This window comes from Lissotriton helveticus, unplaced genomic scaffold, assembly GCF_964261635.1.
Source record: "Lissotriton helveticus unplaced genomic scaffold, aLisHel1.1 SCAFFOLD_829, whole genome shotgun sequence".
Classification (NCBI taxonomy): Eukaryota; Metazoa; Chordata; class Amphibia; order Caudata; family Salamandridae; genus Lissotriton; species Lissotriton helveticus.
This window is the reverse complement of record NW_027611891.1, coordinates 224091-239557: the sequence shown is the minus strand read 5'-3', so window position 1 is coordinate 239557 and position 15467 is coordinate 224091. Positions and strand designations below refer to the sequence as shown.

General features: G+C 44.2%; 1 protein-coding gene across 1 annotated transcript in view; it reads right to left on the bottom strand.

Annotated features, from left to right (window-relative positions):
* Positions 1 to 3395: 3395 nt before the first annotated feature.
* LOC144807224 (uncharacterized) overlaps positions 3396 to 15467 on the bottom strand; it is a 106117-nt gene continuing 94045 nt past the window's right edge. The window contains 2 exon segments of the mRNA XM_078673074.1: positions 3396 to 3578; positions 3807 to 4729. Coding sequence (XP_078529200.1) covers positions 3396 to 3578; positions 3807 to 4729 — 1106 coding nt within the window.

Below are 15467 nucleotides of genomic sequence, written 5' to 3'. Positions count from 1 at the left end.
TACAACCCATTTACAATCTCGAACCAATAGAGTTCTACACCTTTTTAAACATAAAGGCAGCACTCACTAAAGCAAAGTTTTCACTAGTACCCCCCTCTCTCCCATTGTACCTCTCTAGATTAAACAACTTAGGCCACCAGGTGTCCTCGCTATACAAACTCATTCGCCCCCAACATTCTAACCCAACCACACCGCTCATGCAGTTCTGGTCCTCACTTTCCCCGGTGCCGATTTCAGAAGCTGATTGGACCAATACTTGGGAATCCTGTATGCGACCCAAAATTAGCCCTACTTTATCCCAGACCAAATATTGGCTCTTTCATAAAGCCTTTTGGACTCCGGCGCGTCTCTATGCTCATAACATAAGCCCAGACGCCTTTTGCTGGAACTGTAAGCGGGCAGAAGGTGACCTTGTACACCTTATTCCTCACTGCGATTGTGTGATCCCCTTTTGGGACAAGGTCTTCGAGTTCATTAGTAAAGTCTTCCCCATCTCTCCATCCAGAGAACTGCCATATCTGGCCTTCGGTTTTTTACAAGATCCCTCCCTCAATGCCGATGACAGGACACTACTGGATCTTCTGCTCATAGCAGCGGTCAAGGTAGTCCTAAATAACTGGAAGGACACGAGCAAAGCTAACTTTGCCTGCTGGCTCAATTGGGTAATTAGCCTCCGAGGAGCTGATAACATAGCGCTCCAACAGTTTCCATGGCGCCCCCCTAAGAGAAGGATGTGGTCTACCCATGACAGTTATTTTACCACCCATAAACCACCTTAGCTATCTTTTCCCCCCTCTCTACACAATCAATCCGCGCAGACACTACCGAAAGTCGTGAGTTCGACGTTATCCTACTAGGATTGTGAATTCTGTGTCCCTGAGCTCCAATCCCATGACATTACTAATACTACTATATACTGCCGTTACGCACTTTGGATATGTATTACTTCATTTACTAGTGCTAAAGACAGATACATGTGCCTCCTTAATTGCCAGCTAAATACGCCTGTATGTATCAGTCTGAACTACTGAGTATTATTTTGTACTACACTACTCTTTTGTACTACTGTAATGTTTCTTTTCTACTACGATAATGTTTTGTTGTAATGCTTTATTTGCATTTTATTTGATACTGAAACTTCCAATAAAATACTTTTGAAATCAAAAACAAATGCACCAATTGTGATTCGGTAACACGCTACCTACTCGCAATTAGTGTTTGCGATTTGCTATTTAAAAGGAGCGTGTTTACGGCATCTCTTCCAATTACTGAATCTGAATGGGCTGTATGAAAGTTTTGCGACCAAATTAAGGTCAAATTTTACTGACTCCCTGAAGGAGGTGGTAACCCATTTGCAAATAGGTAGGGGTCCTTTGAAAAATGGAAAACAAATATTTTTAAGAGCAGCTGCTGTCCCACGGACCCCACTGTCTACTCTTAAAAAATTAAACGAAAAAGCTTATTTTTTTTCTTTTTAAATGCATCCCATTATCCTTTCAGGAAAACGGGCTGCATTAAAAAAAAAAAAAAGACTGATTTATTAAATAACAATCATAGACATTGTGGCCTGCTGACCTCAGCAGGCTGCCATCTCTGAGATGGTTGTGATTCCTAATGGGTCTCAAATTGAGACCTACCTCACTAATATGCATGAGGTAGGTCTATTTGAATCTCGCTAGCAATCGCTAATGACACTCAAAAGAGTTTCATACATTAGGAATTCCGATTTCCAAATTGCTACTCATAGAGAATTGTAAATAGGAAATCGGTATTCTTGATGCTAGTACATCCTGCCCTAAGTCTGGTTTTAGTTGCATTCTTCGAATGAGTAAAGCAAAACAGAACTGGGATGAAAAAAGACATTTAAAAAATCAGTCTGGACACAGTACTTACTCCTTACAAGAGGTAAATCAAGTTATACCTGGCGGCACTCATAGATATGGGGCTGCTGAGTGGGTTAGCTGCTTTGTAGTTGGTTGCGGCAGCACTCTTCACTACTGAAGACTGAGCGCTGTGGAGCTTACAAAGTGACAAAAAATAAATGTCAGCCCTGTAGGAGGGGATCTTAAATGCACAGAATGCTGACTCGAACCCATTGCAATGCAAGATACAGCAGGATTTATTTAGGAAAAGAGGTCTACATACATCTGCAATAAACAAAGTTCAACTACTAACTCTTAAACATATGTGGTAAAAGGTATGATGGGAAGGTAAAAGACCCCACGTTTCTTTCTGCAGCTCCAACGGTAATCACACACCACAAAGAGCGAGCAGCTCCTGGGCTGAAGATGGAAGCAAGTCCGTTCAGAGAGGCGAGGACCTCTGTGCGCTACAGAGGAGCATCGGGCTTCGATTTGTTGGGACTTTGGCATCTGTGAATATGGGTCTGTGCTGAGAGCCCTAGCTGTGAGCTCCAAGTTGTTGTGACGTGTAAGTAGTTTAGTGTGTGTTTTGTAAGGCGGTGTGAGAGCGTTAATGCTGTGCCCTCATGTAACGGCGTGAGAGTGGTGGTAAATGAATCCTATATTTGGTTGGTACAATAGAATCAGCTAGCAGTGAGAAAGACTCAGCACATTTATAAAGAAATAACACGAGGATGTGATTGGTTACCGATCATATCTCCTTACATTCTTGTATGGTTGCTCACAATCACGCTTCACAGGTGACCAGAGCTGCAATTACAGAGCCCAGGTCTAGGCCGGGAAAATGACTCCTCTTAATGATGCTGCCTCACTGGGGGCACATGTGACTTGGCATGCTTCCGGCAGGGTCCGAAATGACTTCTCTAAATAAATTTAGGACAGGCATACCATTATGCGCGGAGTGCTTGCCTTTTGAACACTTTTAGCTGGGACTTAAACATCAGTATGCCGTACATCGTTCCCTTAAATACCGAACAATGCTAATTAGTGCATGGACTTTTAAAATAAATGAATCTGCAAGGCGCGGATCACGCCCAGAGAGCCACAGCTGCCTGTAAAGTCCTGCAGCCTCTCTCAGAAACGAGTGCAGCAAACAGCATGCGAAGAAGAAACGTGCTGCACAAATTGTGTCCCTCGGCAACCCGATACCTGCCGTTTAAGAGGCACACTGCTCATTCTCCCCTCTTCCACCGTGGTATGTTGCTAGGCCCAAGATCTGCTCTCTGTGCTCCTTCATGAAAGAGATCTTTTTTTCCACGCTGCTCGCTTTTTAAAAGCAAGAGCTGCAAATGGTGCCTCAGTGATGTGTGAAGCGTATGCGCTTCGCAACGGAGTTTGCGCACTCAGGGTTATTACAATAAATGCACGCTCCCTACAGGGAACACTGGTCATTAGGAATTGATGACTATAAGCCCTCGCTAAGTTACAACATTCCAGTAAAACTTACTTTGGGGTAAGCAGGACATAAGATTGTTACAGTGAAAATGGATCTATCTTGTTTGTATTTATTGGTATTGGAGAAACGTTCATTTTGAGTGAAGTTCCTGGCATAAACTGTGCAGTGATAGGGTTCAGTTTAGTGTGTATTATTTGGTGCCGTTGCATATGTGCCTTTCGAGTAAAGCTCTTCTCACACCCAGTACAGCGATGAGGCCTCTCACTGGAGTGTAAACCTCGGAGCCGTAGAAGATGTGCCTTACCAGTAAAGCTCTTCTCACACACAGTGCAGTGATAAGGCCTCTTTCCTGTGTGTGCACTTTGATGCCGTACATGGCCTTTCTTTCTGAGAAAAGAGCTTGGAAAACACTTTGCAGTGATAAGGTTTCTCTCCTGTGTGTTTGGTGTTACGAGACATGACTTTTGATTTAAGCTCTTCTCGCACACAGTGCAGTGAAAAGGCTTCTCTCATGTGTGTACGCTTTGATGCCGTACAAGGCTTCCGTTCTGGGAAAAGCGTTTTGAACACACAGTGCAGTGATAAGGCTTCTCTCCAGTGTGTGTTCTTTGATGAAGTACAAGGTGTTCCTTACGAGAAAAGCGCTTTGAACACTCAGTGCAGTGATAAAGCTTCTCTCCTCTGTGTTCATTTTGATGCCGTACAAGGGCCGACTTATCAGCAAAGCGCTTGGAACACACAGTGCAGTGATAAGGCTTCTCTCCTGTCTGTGTTCTTTGATGCAGTACAAGGTTTGTCTTCTGAGAAAAGGTTTTGGAACACAGAGTGCAGTGATAAGGTTTCTCCCCTGTGTGTTTTCTTTGGTGCTGTAGTGGATTTGTCTTTTGACTGAAGCTCTTCTCACACATGGTGCAGTGAAAAGGCTTTTCTCCTGTGTGTATGCGTTGATGCTGAAGAAGAGTTTTCTTTAGAGTGAAGCTCTTGGCACATACAGTACAGTGATGAGGCCTCTCTCCTGTGTGTACGCTTTGATGAGGCCTCTCTCCTGTGTGTACACTTTGATGTCGTACAAGGCTCTTCCTTTGAGCAAAGCGCATGGAACACACTGTGCAGGGATGAGGCCTCTCTCCAGTGTGAGTTCTTTGATGCAGTAAAAAAGTTCCCTTTTGAGTGAAACACTTTTTACACGTTCCGCAGGGATATGGCCTGAGGCTGGTATGTCCTTTTTTGTGCCTCACTAGAAGTGCCTCTTTGATAAATCCTTTCTCACACACATTACAAGCAAAGCGTCTCTCCCTCATGTGCATTCTGCGCCGTTTCCTTAAGTAGATATTTTGAGCAAAATTAATCTTGCCTCCAGGACCTTTATGGATTTCTTTCCCATTCATACTTTCTAGATGTGATTGTTGCTCTGCAAAATAGAAAAAACATTGAAAATTACATGAAGAAAATATTTCTTGAAAAAGCTGCATTGGTATAATATGGAGAAGTGAACAGTTACAATTCAGGGAAAAAATGTATGTTCTAGGAAAAAAGAGTCACACTTCCCTTTGAGACACAAATGGTCACTAGTCCTCCTACACAAAGTGCGGTGACCTGGTTCTGCAACAGGAGCATGCAGGGAAATCAAGTGATTCACAAGAACCACTGTTAGACATGGGGTTTCTGGTTGGCTAGGGTAGGCACCTAAGCCAGGCAGAATCCACCACTCTAGTCAGGGTAAGCCAGATACACACCTCAGATAATCTGCGCTCACCCTCTGGTAGCTTGGCGCAGAGCAGTCAGGCTAGTTTAAAGAGGCAATGTGCAGAGCATTTGTGCAACACACTTGCGCAGCAACACAGTGAGTAAACCACAAAAGAGAATCCAAGCAGGATTATGTAAAAATAAATTCTATATTGTAAATCAAACAAGACAAAAGTGACTTAAATCACACCGTTAGTGCAAATAATGCAGGTTTGACAGAGAAAAACACAAATTACTATGAAAACATAGGTCACAGCGCACCTGCTCTCCCATTACACTTCATATGGTAACTGTAGTGAACGTGGTTGAAGTGATTGCATTTAGAAACCAAACGTACGGCGCGGGAGCACCTACTAAACGCTAAACAGAAATTGAGCTTGAGTCTTCCAGCAGTTCTCCTCTATGGATGGCCATGCGCCATTCTTGAGGTCATCTCCAGAGCAGAGACAATACTGAACAAGAAATGCCCCTCGCGCTCTTGCGAGTCCAGAGCCCTCCGGGCCGCTTGAATCGCGTCTCTTTGCCCAAGGGAAACCAAGCCACCCGTGAAGGAGAGCAGGGAGGCTTTACCACTCTTCTGGACGCAACCCGCCTCACAGTACCTTTGAGGGTGCAGGGTCACTGTCCTCAGGGCATCTGTAACTTGCTAACAATGTTGTCATGTCTCGGGAGTGGGACCCGATATTGCGAGCTTCGTGCAGTATACGCGTTAAAACCAGAGGGCGAGGCTGGTTGGAATGAGCCTCAAAATGCTGGCCCGCCACATGTTACAGACCAACGTGTTGTCGAAAGGTCTGCCTTGAAGGCTTTGCGAAGCTCCTGTAGCTCTACAGCCTTAGACGCCGCACTGTACCACCTCAGAGCAGTACAAGGCTTCAGGGGCTGTTCCTCGAGTCTGACGACCAGAGGGGCCACACTAGTTTATTCTTGGTGGCATCTGATGGTGGCGATATCTTGCCAGACTCCGGGGGTGAGGTTCTCAATACAATTCAGATGCAGTGAGCATGCTGGCTCAAGGACGTGTGTGTTTCTCTGGTAATGCCTCCAGGCAGACAACGCTGTTCAAGCTAAAGAAAAAACGCTCACCACATGCTGGTCTGTAAAACATGGAGCACTTCCCTAGAATGCACAAAGGCACTCCCCTGGTCAGAGCGCTGCACTGTAGTCCCATGGTGCACTGTCCTGTAATGTACAAAGTTTTACCTTGGTGCAGAAGGGAGCACTGGCGATATGCTAGCCCTTGTAAAATGGGCTCACCCAGCAGAAGTCTTGGAGAAAAGAGGCAACAAGGTCTTTGATGGCCCTGATATCTCGATAGAACAGGGGACAAGCAAGCAAGCCCTTGGAGAGCGGTTCGGGGCACAAAAGTAGGTGGCAGGCAGCAGACAGCATATACAGTTAGGTTGCAAATTGGGAGTCCCTCCTGCAGCCCAGCTGCAGCAGGTCAACACAACAAGGCAGTTAGTTGAAATGGTTGTTGCTCCTGGCAGCACAGCAGTCCTCATGGCAATGAGCAGATTGTAGAGCCAACAGTGTCTGGCTACCAATCCCAAGAAGCGTCTAAAAACATGGGATCAAAGCTCCAGTACATATACTCAAAAATGTCTTTGATGAACGGGTGACTTCAAATGAACCCTCAGAAGTGTGCAACAGTCCCTTGCAGCCCATTCCTGGCTCCAGACTATCAGTAGGGGGTAAATCAGCCCTTTGAGTGAGGGCAGGACACAACCTATTCAAATGTAAGTGTGAATCACCTCTCTTCCAGCCAGAGAAGACTATCAGCGTGCAGATGAATGCAGATGTATCCCCTGTCACACCCAGCCCTTTTCCATTGGGAAAGCTTGGTTGTCATGACTCTTCCAAAACATAATGGTTGCAGGGGTTTCCTCTGTGGTTGAATGATGGGGTCAAACAGTAACCTCTAAGAATAGTGTTCAAAACACCTTCGAGGTCGAGCTTCCCCAATGTAGAATGCTGAACAGCTTTCTTTAGAGTACTCATGAGGCGTTCTACCAGACCAGTTGCCTGGGGTCAAAGGGGAGTGCTTTTTTTGATTTTTTATATTGAGGTGATTTAGAACGTTTTTGAATTCTCGACTATTAAAAGGTGGGTCGTTGTCAGATTTTAAGATTGTAGGTACAAGTCATGACGCAAAGATGTTATCTAGTTTTTGAATATCCCTGCTCCGGTGTAGTGGACGAAAGGTCTTCTACCAATGGAAAATGGGAGTACTGATCAACAATAACTAGAAGATAATGTCCATTTTCCAGAGGAAAAAGAAAAAGGAAGAAAAAGTGAGGGGAAATAAAGGGTTGTGGGGATGGAGTGCACAAATTTATTTCGAAAAATATAAAAAATGAAAGAAACTATCATTCGCCAAATTTGAGAAAATATCACAAAATTTATTATAAAATGGTGCGCTCAATAAATATTTGCTGGTTTATAAAATTGCAAACCATATATACAAAAAACCAGACAAGTGGCAAACACATTTCGTTTTCTAAAAAGAAGGGATACAACATATACAATGATTATGTGCCCTCTAAAGTTCATCAGCCACAAAAGCGTTGACGGCGTTTCAACCGCTGTCTGAAGTTGCGGTCATCATCAGGAAAACAACAATTGAAATGAGCGATAAAAAATCTATATAGGAATTGCCGGACCAAATGTGCCCACAGGCTCTCGATGTGATCACAAATCAATTGCGGTAGTTAATTAGTAGTCAATTGCTCGAAATTAGCGTAAGATCTTCTTGTCAAAAAACGTCTAATGCCAAGGAGACTCAATCGTCCATCCAAGTAGCACTAGAACAGTGTAATTAGTGATAGGTCTGTACGCCCGTGTATTTTCCATCCAAACGCCGCAAGGGTCCAAGACCCTTGCGGCGTTTGGATGGAAAATACACGGACCCTTGCGGCGGCAAATTGGATGTAATCCACTGTCTTAGATGAGGTACCAGGGCATAATCAGCCAGTTTCTGATCTTTCACTGGACGATGAAGAATCATGTAGTTGTATTCTTGTGACCTCAAACCCCAACGCTCAATTCTAGGAGGCCTTTTTGCTGTGGGATTGCCAAATACCATCAACAATGCTTGGTAATCAGCCACTAATGTGAAGGGCTTTCCATACACAAACACATGAAAATTATTCAGAAGCCCAAACCAGTGCCAAACTTTCTTTCTCAGGGTGCGAGTAAGCACGTTCAGTTTGTTACAGGCTCTTATTGCATTATACCACGATATGTCTCGGGGAATTTGGCGGTCCCTTGTGCTGTGCAAGGATTGCGCCTAACCCTACAGGGCTAGCATCAACTACAACCTCTGTATGGAGTTTGGGATCAAAATCGGGCATTTCAATGGCCCTCTCAATGGCTTGCTTGATTTTTTGGACGCTCTGTTGGCCTTCCGCAAGCTCCTGAAAACCCCTCTCTTCAAGGCATCGCTCTAACATTGCTGTTCCTCTGCCGCTCGGTCCATAAGCGCTAGGAGGCCTCAGGGGAGCTACGCGCTATATAAACTTAAATGCATTCATTCATTCTTCCCACACTCATGTGACCAATGAAAAGACATATACTTTTTGGTTAGTTCTGGTGCAATGACCATAGCAAAGTCTTGTATGTATCTAGAACAGTAATTGATCGTTCTAAGAAATGATCGTTAGATAGAAATGCCTTGTGGGGGATTTGCAGTAGACAATGCTTGTACTCTAGATGGATAAGGTTTCATATCCCATCACAAAAGACATGGCTGAAGAATTTCAAGCTTTTCTTGTGGAATTCACATTTGTCAGCATTCAGAGTTAAGGCTGCATCATTCAGCAAACAACATACTTGCATGAGAGTTTTGTAATGCTCTTACTGTGCAGCCCCACAATACCAATATATCACTATAGTTAAATGCATTTACTACAGGCTATATGATAAATCAAATGACGTCTTGGAAAAGTTCTGCAGCAGAGGATATACCAAAACTCAATCGCTTTTAGCAAAACAAACCAATATGCGTAGAAAAGGTTGCAACGTATCTGGATTTTTCTTCAAGTTCCAATTGGTAAGATCCTGTATTTAGGTTGAGTCGAGAGAAGAACTCTGCACCATTCAATTGAGTTATTATATCAGTAACTAGCAGCCCGTCCTGACGTTGTCCGGGTATGAAATAGAATGTGTGTAATGTGACACGCTCACTCGCGTGTGCCCCCGCTTGAGGGCCATCGGCGACCGTCTAACAATTAGAATTGTGTGAGTCTTGAATGATTGTTTCCCGCGGTAAACACCCATTATTCCCCAACTTTCTTTCTGCATACCATCACTCCGCATACTGTCATTACGAAAGTACCATGACTCCGCAATGCCATTATAACGCATGGCATTACATTTTATATGTTTTTACAACGCATACATTTACAACAAAATTCGTTGTAAATGTATGAATGGTAAAAGCATGTTTTTTTTAATGTTTGGATAAGGTAAGTATGGGTGTAGGGGTATATGTTTTGGGGTACTGAGGTATATGTTTTGGGGTGTTTGGGTATTTTAAGGGTTCAGATATAGTTTTGGGTTATGGGTTATGGGGTACAGGGGTATTTTTAGGGTTCAGGGCTATATTTGGGTTTTGGGGTACAGGGGTATTTTTAGGGTTCAGGGGTTGGTTTGGGTTTTGGTGTACAGGGGTATTTTAGGGTTCAGGGATAGGTTTGGGTTTTGGGGTACAGGTTTTTTTTAGGGTTCAGGGGTAGTTTTGGTTTTTGGGGTACAGGGGTGTTTTTAGGGTTCAGGGATAGGTTTGGGTATTGGGTACAGGGGTATTTTTAGGGTTCAGGGCTAGGTTTGGGTTTTCGGGTACAGGGGTATTTTAGGGTTCAGGGATAGGTTTGTATTTTCGGGTACAGGGGTATTTTAGGGTTCAGGGGTAGGTTTGGGCTTTGGGGTACAGGGATATTTTTAGGGTTCAGGGCTAGGTTTGGGTTTTGGGGTACAGGGGTATTTTAAGGGTTCAGGGCTAGGTTTGGGTTTTGGGGTACAGGGGTATTTTAGGGTTCAGGGGTAGGTTTGGGTTTTTGGGGTACAGTGGTATTTTAGGGTTCAGGGATAGGTTTGGGTTTGGGGGTACAGGGGTATTTTTAGGGTTCAGGGCTAGGTTTGGGTTCTGGGGTACAGGGGTATTTTAGGGTTCAGGGCTAGGTTTGGGTTTTGGGGTACAGGGGTATTTTTAGGGTTCAGGGCTAGGTTTGGGTTTTGGGGTACAGGAGTATTTTTAGGGTTCAGGGCTAGGTTTGGGTTTTGGGGTACAGGGGTATTTTTAGGGTTCAGGGGTAGGTTTGGGTTTTGGGATACAGGGGTATTTTAGGGTTCAGGGATAGGTTTGGGTTTTGGGGTACAGGGGTATTTTTAGGGTTTAGGGGTACAGGGTATATTTATAGGGTTAAGATGGGTTAGTGTTTAAGGGTGTTGGGTTATTTTAAGGAGTAAGGGTGGGTTATGATTATGGGGTGCAGGGGTATTTAAAGGGACCGGGGTGGGATTCGATTTTAGGGTGTAAAAGGTAATAAAATAAAATAATAAATAAATAAAATTAATATAAACAATGCAATTTAAAAGAATTAGGGCCAGATGTAGGTAATTCCTATTTACCAACTCTTAAATACCGAATCATACCGATTCGGTATTTAAGAGTAGGTAAATAGGAAGGAGGCATATGTAGGTAATTCTTATTTTTCAATTACCGATTCGGTAAGATTTGGTATTTACCGATTCTGTAAATACCGAATCGGTATTTCACATTGATTCCTATGGGCCTTGAAGCCCATAGGAATCAATGAGAAATACAGATTCGGTATTTACAGAATCGGTAAATACCGAATCCTGGCAGGGGGAACGGGGTGTCACTTTGACACCCTGTAGCACCCCAATTGCAGGCTTGTGTGCCATGTGGCACACAGACATGCCCTTAGGGCATGTCTGTGTGCCACATGGCATAGGTGTACATGCACAGATGTGTATGTACACTGGAATTCGGTATTTTACCACCCAATAGGATTGGGTGGTAAATTAAGAATTCCTAGGGGCCTGTGGCACTGCAAACTGTGCCACCTACATATGGATTTACAGAATCTGTATATTTACTGATTCGGTAAAATACCGAAGTGGTAAATTTACCGAATCGGTAAATATACCGATTCTGTAAATAACAACCCACCTACATCTCAAAAGCCAAATACCGGTCGGTAACGGCCGAAATCGTCCGTTACCGACCAGTATTTGGCTACCTACATCTGGCCCTAAATGTTTTAATTAAATTTAAAAAATTTATATATATATATATATATATATATATATATATATATATATATATATATATATAAACATATATACAAACATATATTTAATGTTATAATAATGTACTTTTACAATGTATATGACTTTACCACACATGCATTTGCATTATAATGGCATGCGTGATAAAGTCATATGCGTTGTAAATGTTTTAGAAATGATGGCTTTGTGGAGTAATAGTCCTGCGTTATAAAAATTGCAGAGTGATGGTATGCGGGATGTTGGTCTGCGGAATATCAACACATATTTGTTTCCGGCTGTTCTTATTTTTTTATGACCCACACCAACGCTCTTCAGCCTCGAGTGCTTTTTATACGCACCCAGGCCAAGCCACACACTGCGTTCGTCCCTTTCAGACGCACCCAGGCCAAGGCACACACTGTGTTTGTCCCTTTCAGACCCACCCAGGCCAAGGCACACACTGCATTCGGCACCCCCAGTATTTGTGAGACAACAGGCAGTCCCCCAAGGGAGTCGAGCGAATGGTTACTTACCACGCTTCCTGTTGAACGCCTATGTCACGCCCCCAGCACACGGCCACAGCAGACGATCTAATTAATGTACGACCCAAATGGCATGAAGAGCGGAACGTAGCACACGCCCCCAGTGTTTGTCACGCCCCCAGCGTGCCCCTTGATGCGGCACAATTGCGAAATTGGCGCTTCACATGGCATGAAGGGCGGACACACACCCACAGCTTTTGTCACGGCTCAAGCGTGTCACGCCCCAGCGTGCCCCTTGATGCGGCGCAATTGCGTAATTGGCGCTTGTATGTACGACTCACATGGCATGAAGGGCAGAACGTACCACACGCCCCCAGCGTTTGTCACGCCCCCAATCACATGCCCACAGCAGTTTGAGTCATGCCCACAGCAGAACGCAGACACGCCCACAAGGGACTTCTTTGCTGGCACGGTTCTTTTACCATTTAAATGTATATGGTGGCCGTCTGCATAGCCTATGTCCTTCTGCTGCAACTGCCCTTTCCAACGCTGTTTTGGGTGTTATGATTGGTGCTGTGGTTACTGAGCTTACCCGCTTCAAAGGTTTGGGCTCTCTCTTTATAATATTAGTATGGATATGGATGGATGTGCAGACTGCGGTTTCTCTCGCTCAGTTGCCTTGCTGGCCTGACGCATGTCAACACTTATGCGTACAGGTCCTTCACTGTCTCTTTTAGGCACAGTTACAATGGGAGAAAGCCATGGTGTCGGACCACTGGAGCGTTCAATGATGCCATGTATAAGTAAAAAATGAAGTTCCTTTTCAACAGCTTCTTGCAAGAAACGCAACTCATCGGTGTCTTTGATGAAAATTCTCATTTATGTGTAACCTTACTTTTATTGTTTGACTTTTCCCGACCCATGAAATAATGTAGGAAATTGACTTACAATTTCACAATGAGCATTCATAGTGTAGTTCACTGATACCAGTCCCATATCAGCAGCCCTATGGAAACTCAGCAAACACTTGAAGCTGTTCCTTGAAGTACATGAATAGGCGCATTCACCACAGTTTTATTATGTTTCATCGTGGCTACAAATTTTTAATTTGACTTTTGAAGGGCGTTGAGGCAGCCCATGAGTATACTTTAGTCTTTAAATTCGTAAGTTGTGGTACCGGACATAATTCGTGATACATCTCCAGCGGCATAATATTTATCGACGCACAGCTGTCTTCATGTTGAATTGTCTTCACTTTGGATTTTTTCTCACATTCGACTAGCCCCATATGTGCATGCCTTTTTGAAGTAAACATCAATATTGCACAATTGTTATTGTCCTTTTCATTGTAAACAGACACAGAGGAATTCTTTCTCGATGATTTAGATGATGATCAACTTCATTTTGCGTCGATTTGCCTCAATTGGTGTGACCGCTTAGCCTTGTGGGTGTACGTCGAATGTCACTGATGTAGCGTTTGGTCGGCCATTTTGTCTTCACGCTGCAACGCAGCTTACTTTTATCTTCGCTTTGCAAGTCGTCACAAAATGATTCGCTTTACCACAGTCTATGCATATCTGTCACATGGTGGAACATTTACCTTCGTGTGGAAATGACAGTCCATATCAGTAGCACGTTTATTTTTTCTGTGGAGACAGGTCCTTGTGGAGTGGTGTAGCTCACTCGTTAGAGGCGGCAGACCCGGAAGCAGAGAACTGTCCGAGACCAGGGTTCAATTCACGACGCGGCAGGGTTGAGGACCAGGGTCAGCGGACTCGACAATTCTCGCCCCAGTGCCTACTCTAACCAGGGATCACACTCGGCAACTCAGGGCATTAAGCTTGCCTCATCTCTACAACGGCCCCTCACAGACGCCGGGGATGCCTGGTTTCACCTTGGAGATACCCAGAAGGGACCATCTCACAGGGAAAGCCAGGACGGGTTCCCCAGCGGTCTTCAGCGCCGGGACGCTTACGGGCAGCTGTGCGCTTTACAAGTCCCACACATTTACATTTACATTACTTGTGTCCCTCAGCCTTGTACCATGGCTTACTTTTCGTGCTCATGACCGACACACTTTGGGCACCTCCGGCATCCATGCCAGTCACTTGACAATAAGCACGGTTGTCAGTTTCCATCAGCATTCGTCGAGAAATGTATACAACAGACATCCATTGATTACTCGGAGGAGGGTAACGTTCTCATCATAAATTAATTGAATTTACAGTGCTTTACCAAACATCCAGTCTTTCAAGAAACTCATCAATGGTCTTACCTGGTCTCTGGCATTCTAGGCTGAATATGTATCTTTTATAATTCACATTTGGCACTGGCTTAAACTTGACATTAAAGGCCTTTTCGATTTGATCATATGTCTTTTCACCTTCTTGTAAATTCTTTTTCATGGCTTCTTTCACTCCTTCATCGGCCATGTTTCTCAAGATACTTTATACTCTTTTCCATCTATTGCATCTATGAACTCTTCAAAAGTCTCTATCCATCCATCTATCGCCAATATTCTGTTTTTGTGCAATATCAAACGCAGTTGGCGGTTTTAAGAATGCAGCAGCCGTATATACATTGGCGGACGGTAGTGGTCTCTCAGGCAATTCCTGTGGAACTTAATCAGATAGAGCTTATCTAGCGCCTCGTGATGTGCTGGCTTCGCGGTCAGCCTTAATGACTTTTGGAGCTTGGATCTCGTCCTGGCTTTCCATCGGAGCTCTGTATGTCATGGCTGTCTAAGGAGTTGTTCTGGGCCAATTATGCAGCAGCTTTGGTGGTGGGCCGCTTCGTCTGGGGAAACTCGGCAAACCGAACCCGACCCTCTTTCTGGGACTGCTCTCCAGTATGTTGTGAGACAATGATTTGTTGATGTTTTAGAGAAGGAGATACATCTTTGTACTCTACAAGTACATGAAAGCAGATAACACTGGTCAATTTTGTGCTTAAATGTTTCTTCACAAACACCTGGTTAATCTCTGCTTCAAAGCATATGAATTTCAGTGTAATGTTTACTGAACTACTGCTGTGCGATTTCCTTGTCCGCCTTTAGTTTTCTTACTCTGCATAGCGTAATGGCATTAATTGGTGTAATGGCACCATATATTCTATTAGAAGCTGTTTTGTTCAGTTCCTGTCCAGCAACATGTGGACTTTTAGTGTCGCTTTCTTTATCTTTAAGCATTTTATGAATGCTCCACCAGTGCCAGCATTGATTCTGCACTTCAACTGAGACACACTTGGCTCGCACGAGCAGTGTGCTGGACCACGTCAAACTCTCTGGAAGAGCGCTTTCAGTGTATGGGCTTCGTATCCACTATCTTGTCACCAGTTATAGCGTCCTGCCAGCCCAGGTACTCGCCAATAACCAAGCCACACACGGAGATTAGTTGAACACGTCGATTACACTGCGTGTACGTCAAAATTCAACAATATACGCTGGCCTATATCTCATCTCTCCAGCGCTTACGTCCTTACCGATGACATACCTTGGAAGTCACTTATGAAGGATCGATGCTACTACTGCAAGACTAAGCTTGTTAGTGGCACATGAAGAAAACAGCTATTGAATTTGTTTGACTTGGCCCTCTCTACAGGCAGGGTCACCCCCAAACTGGTGCCTTC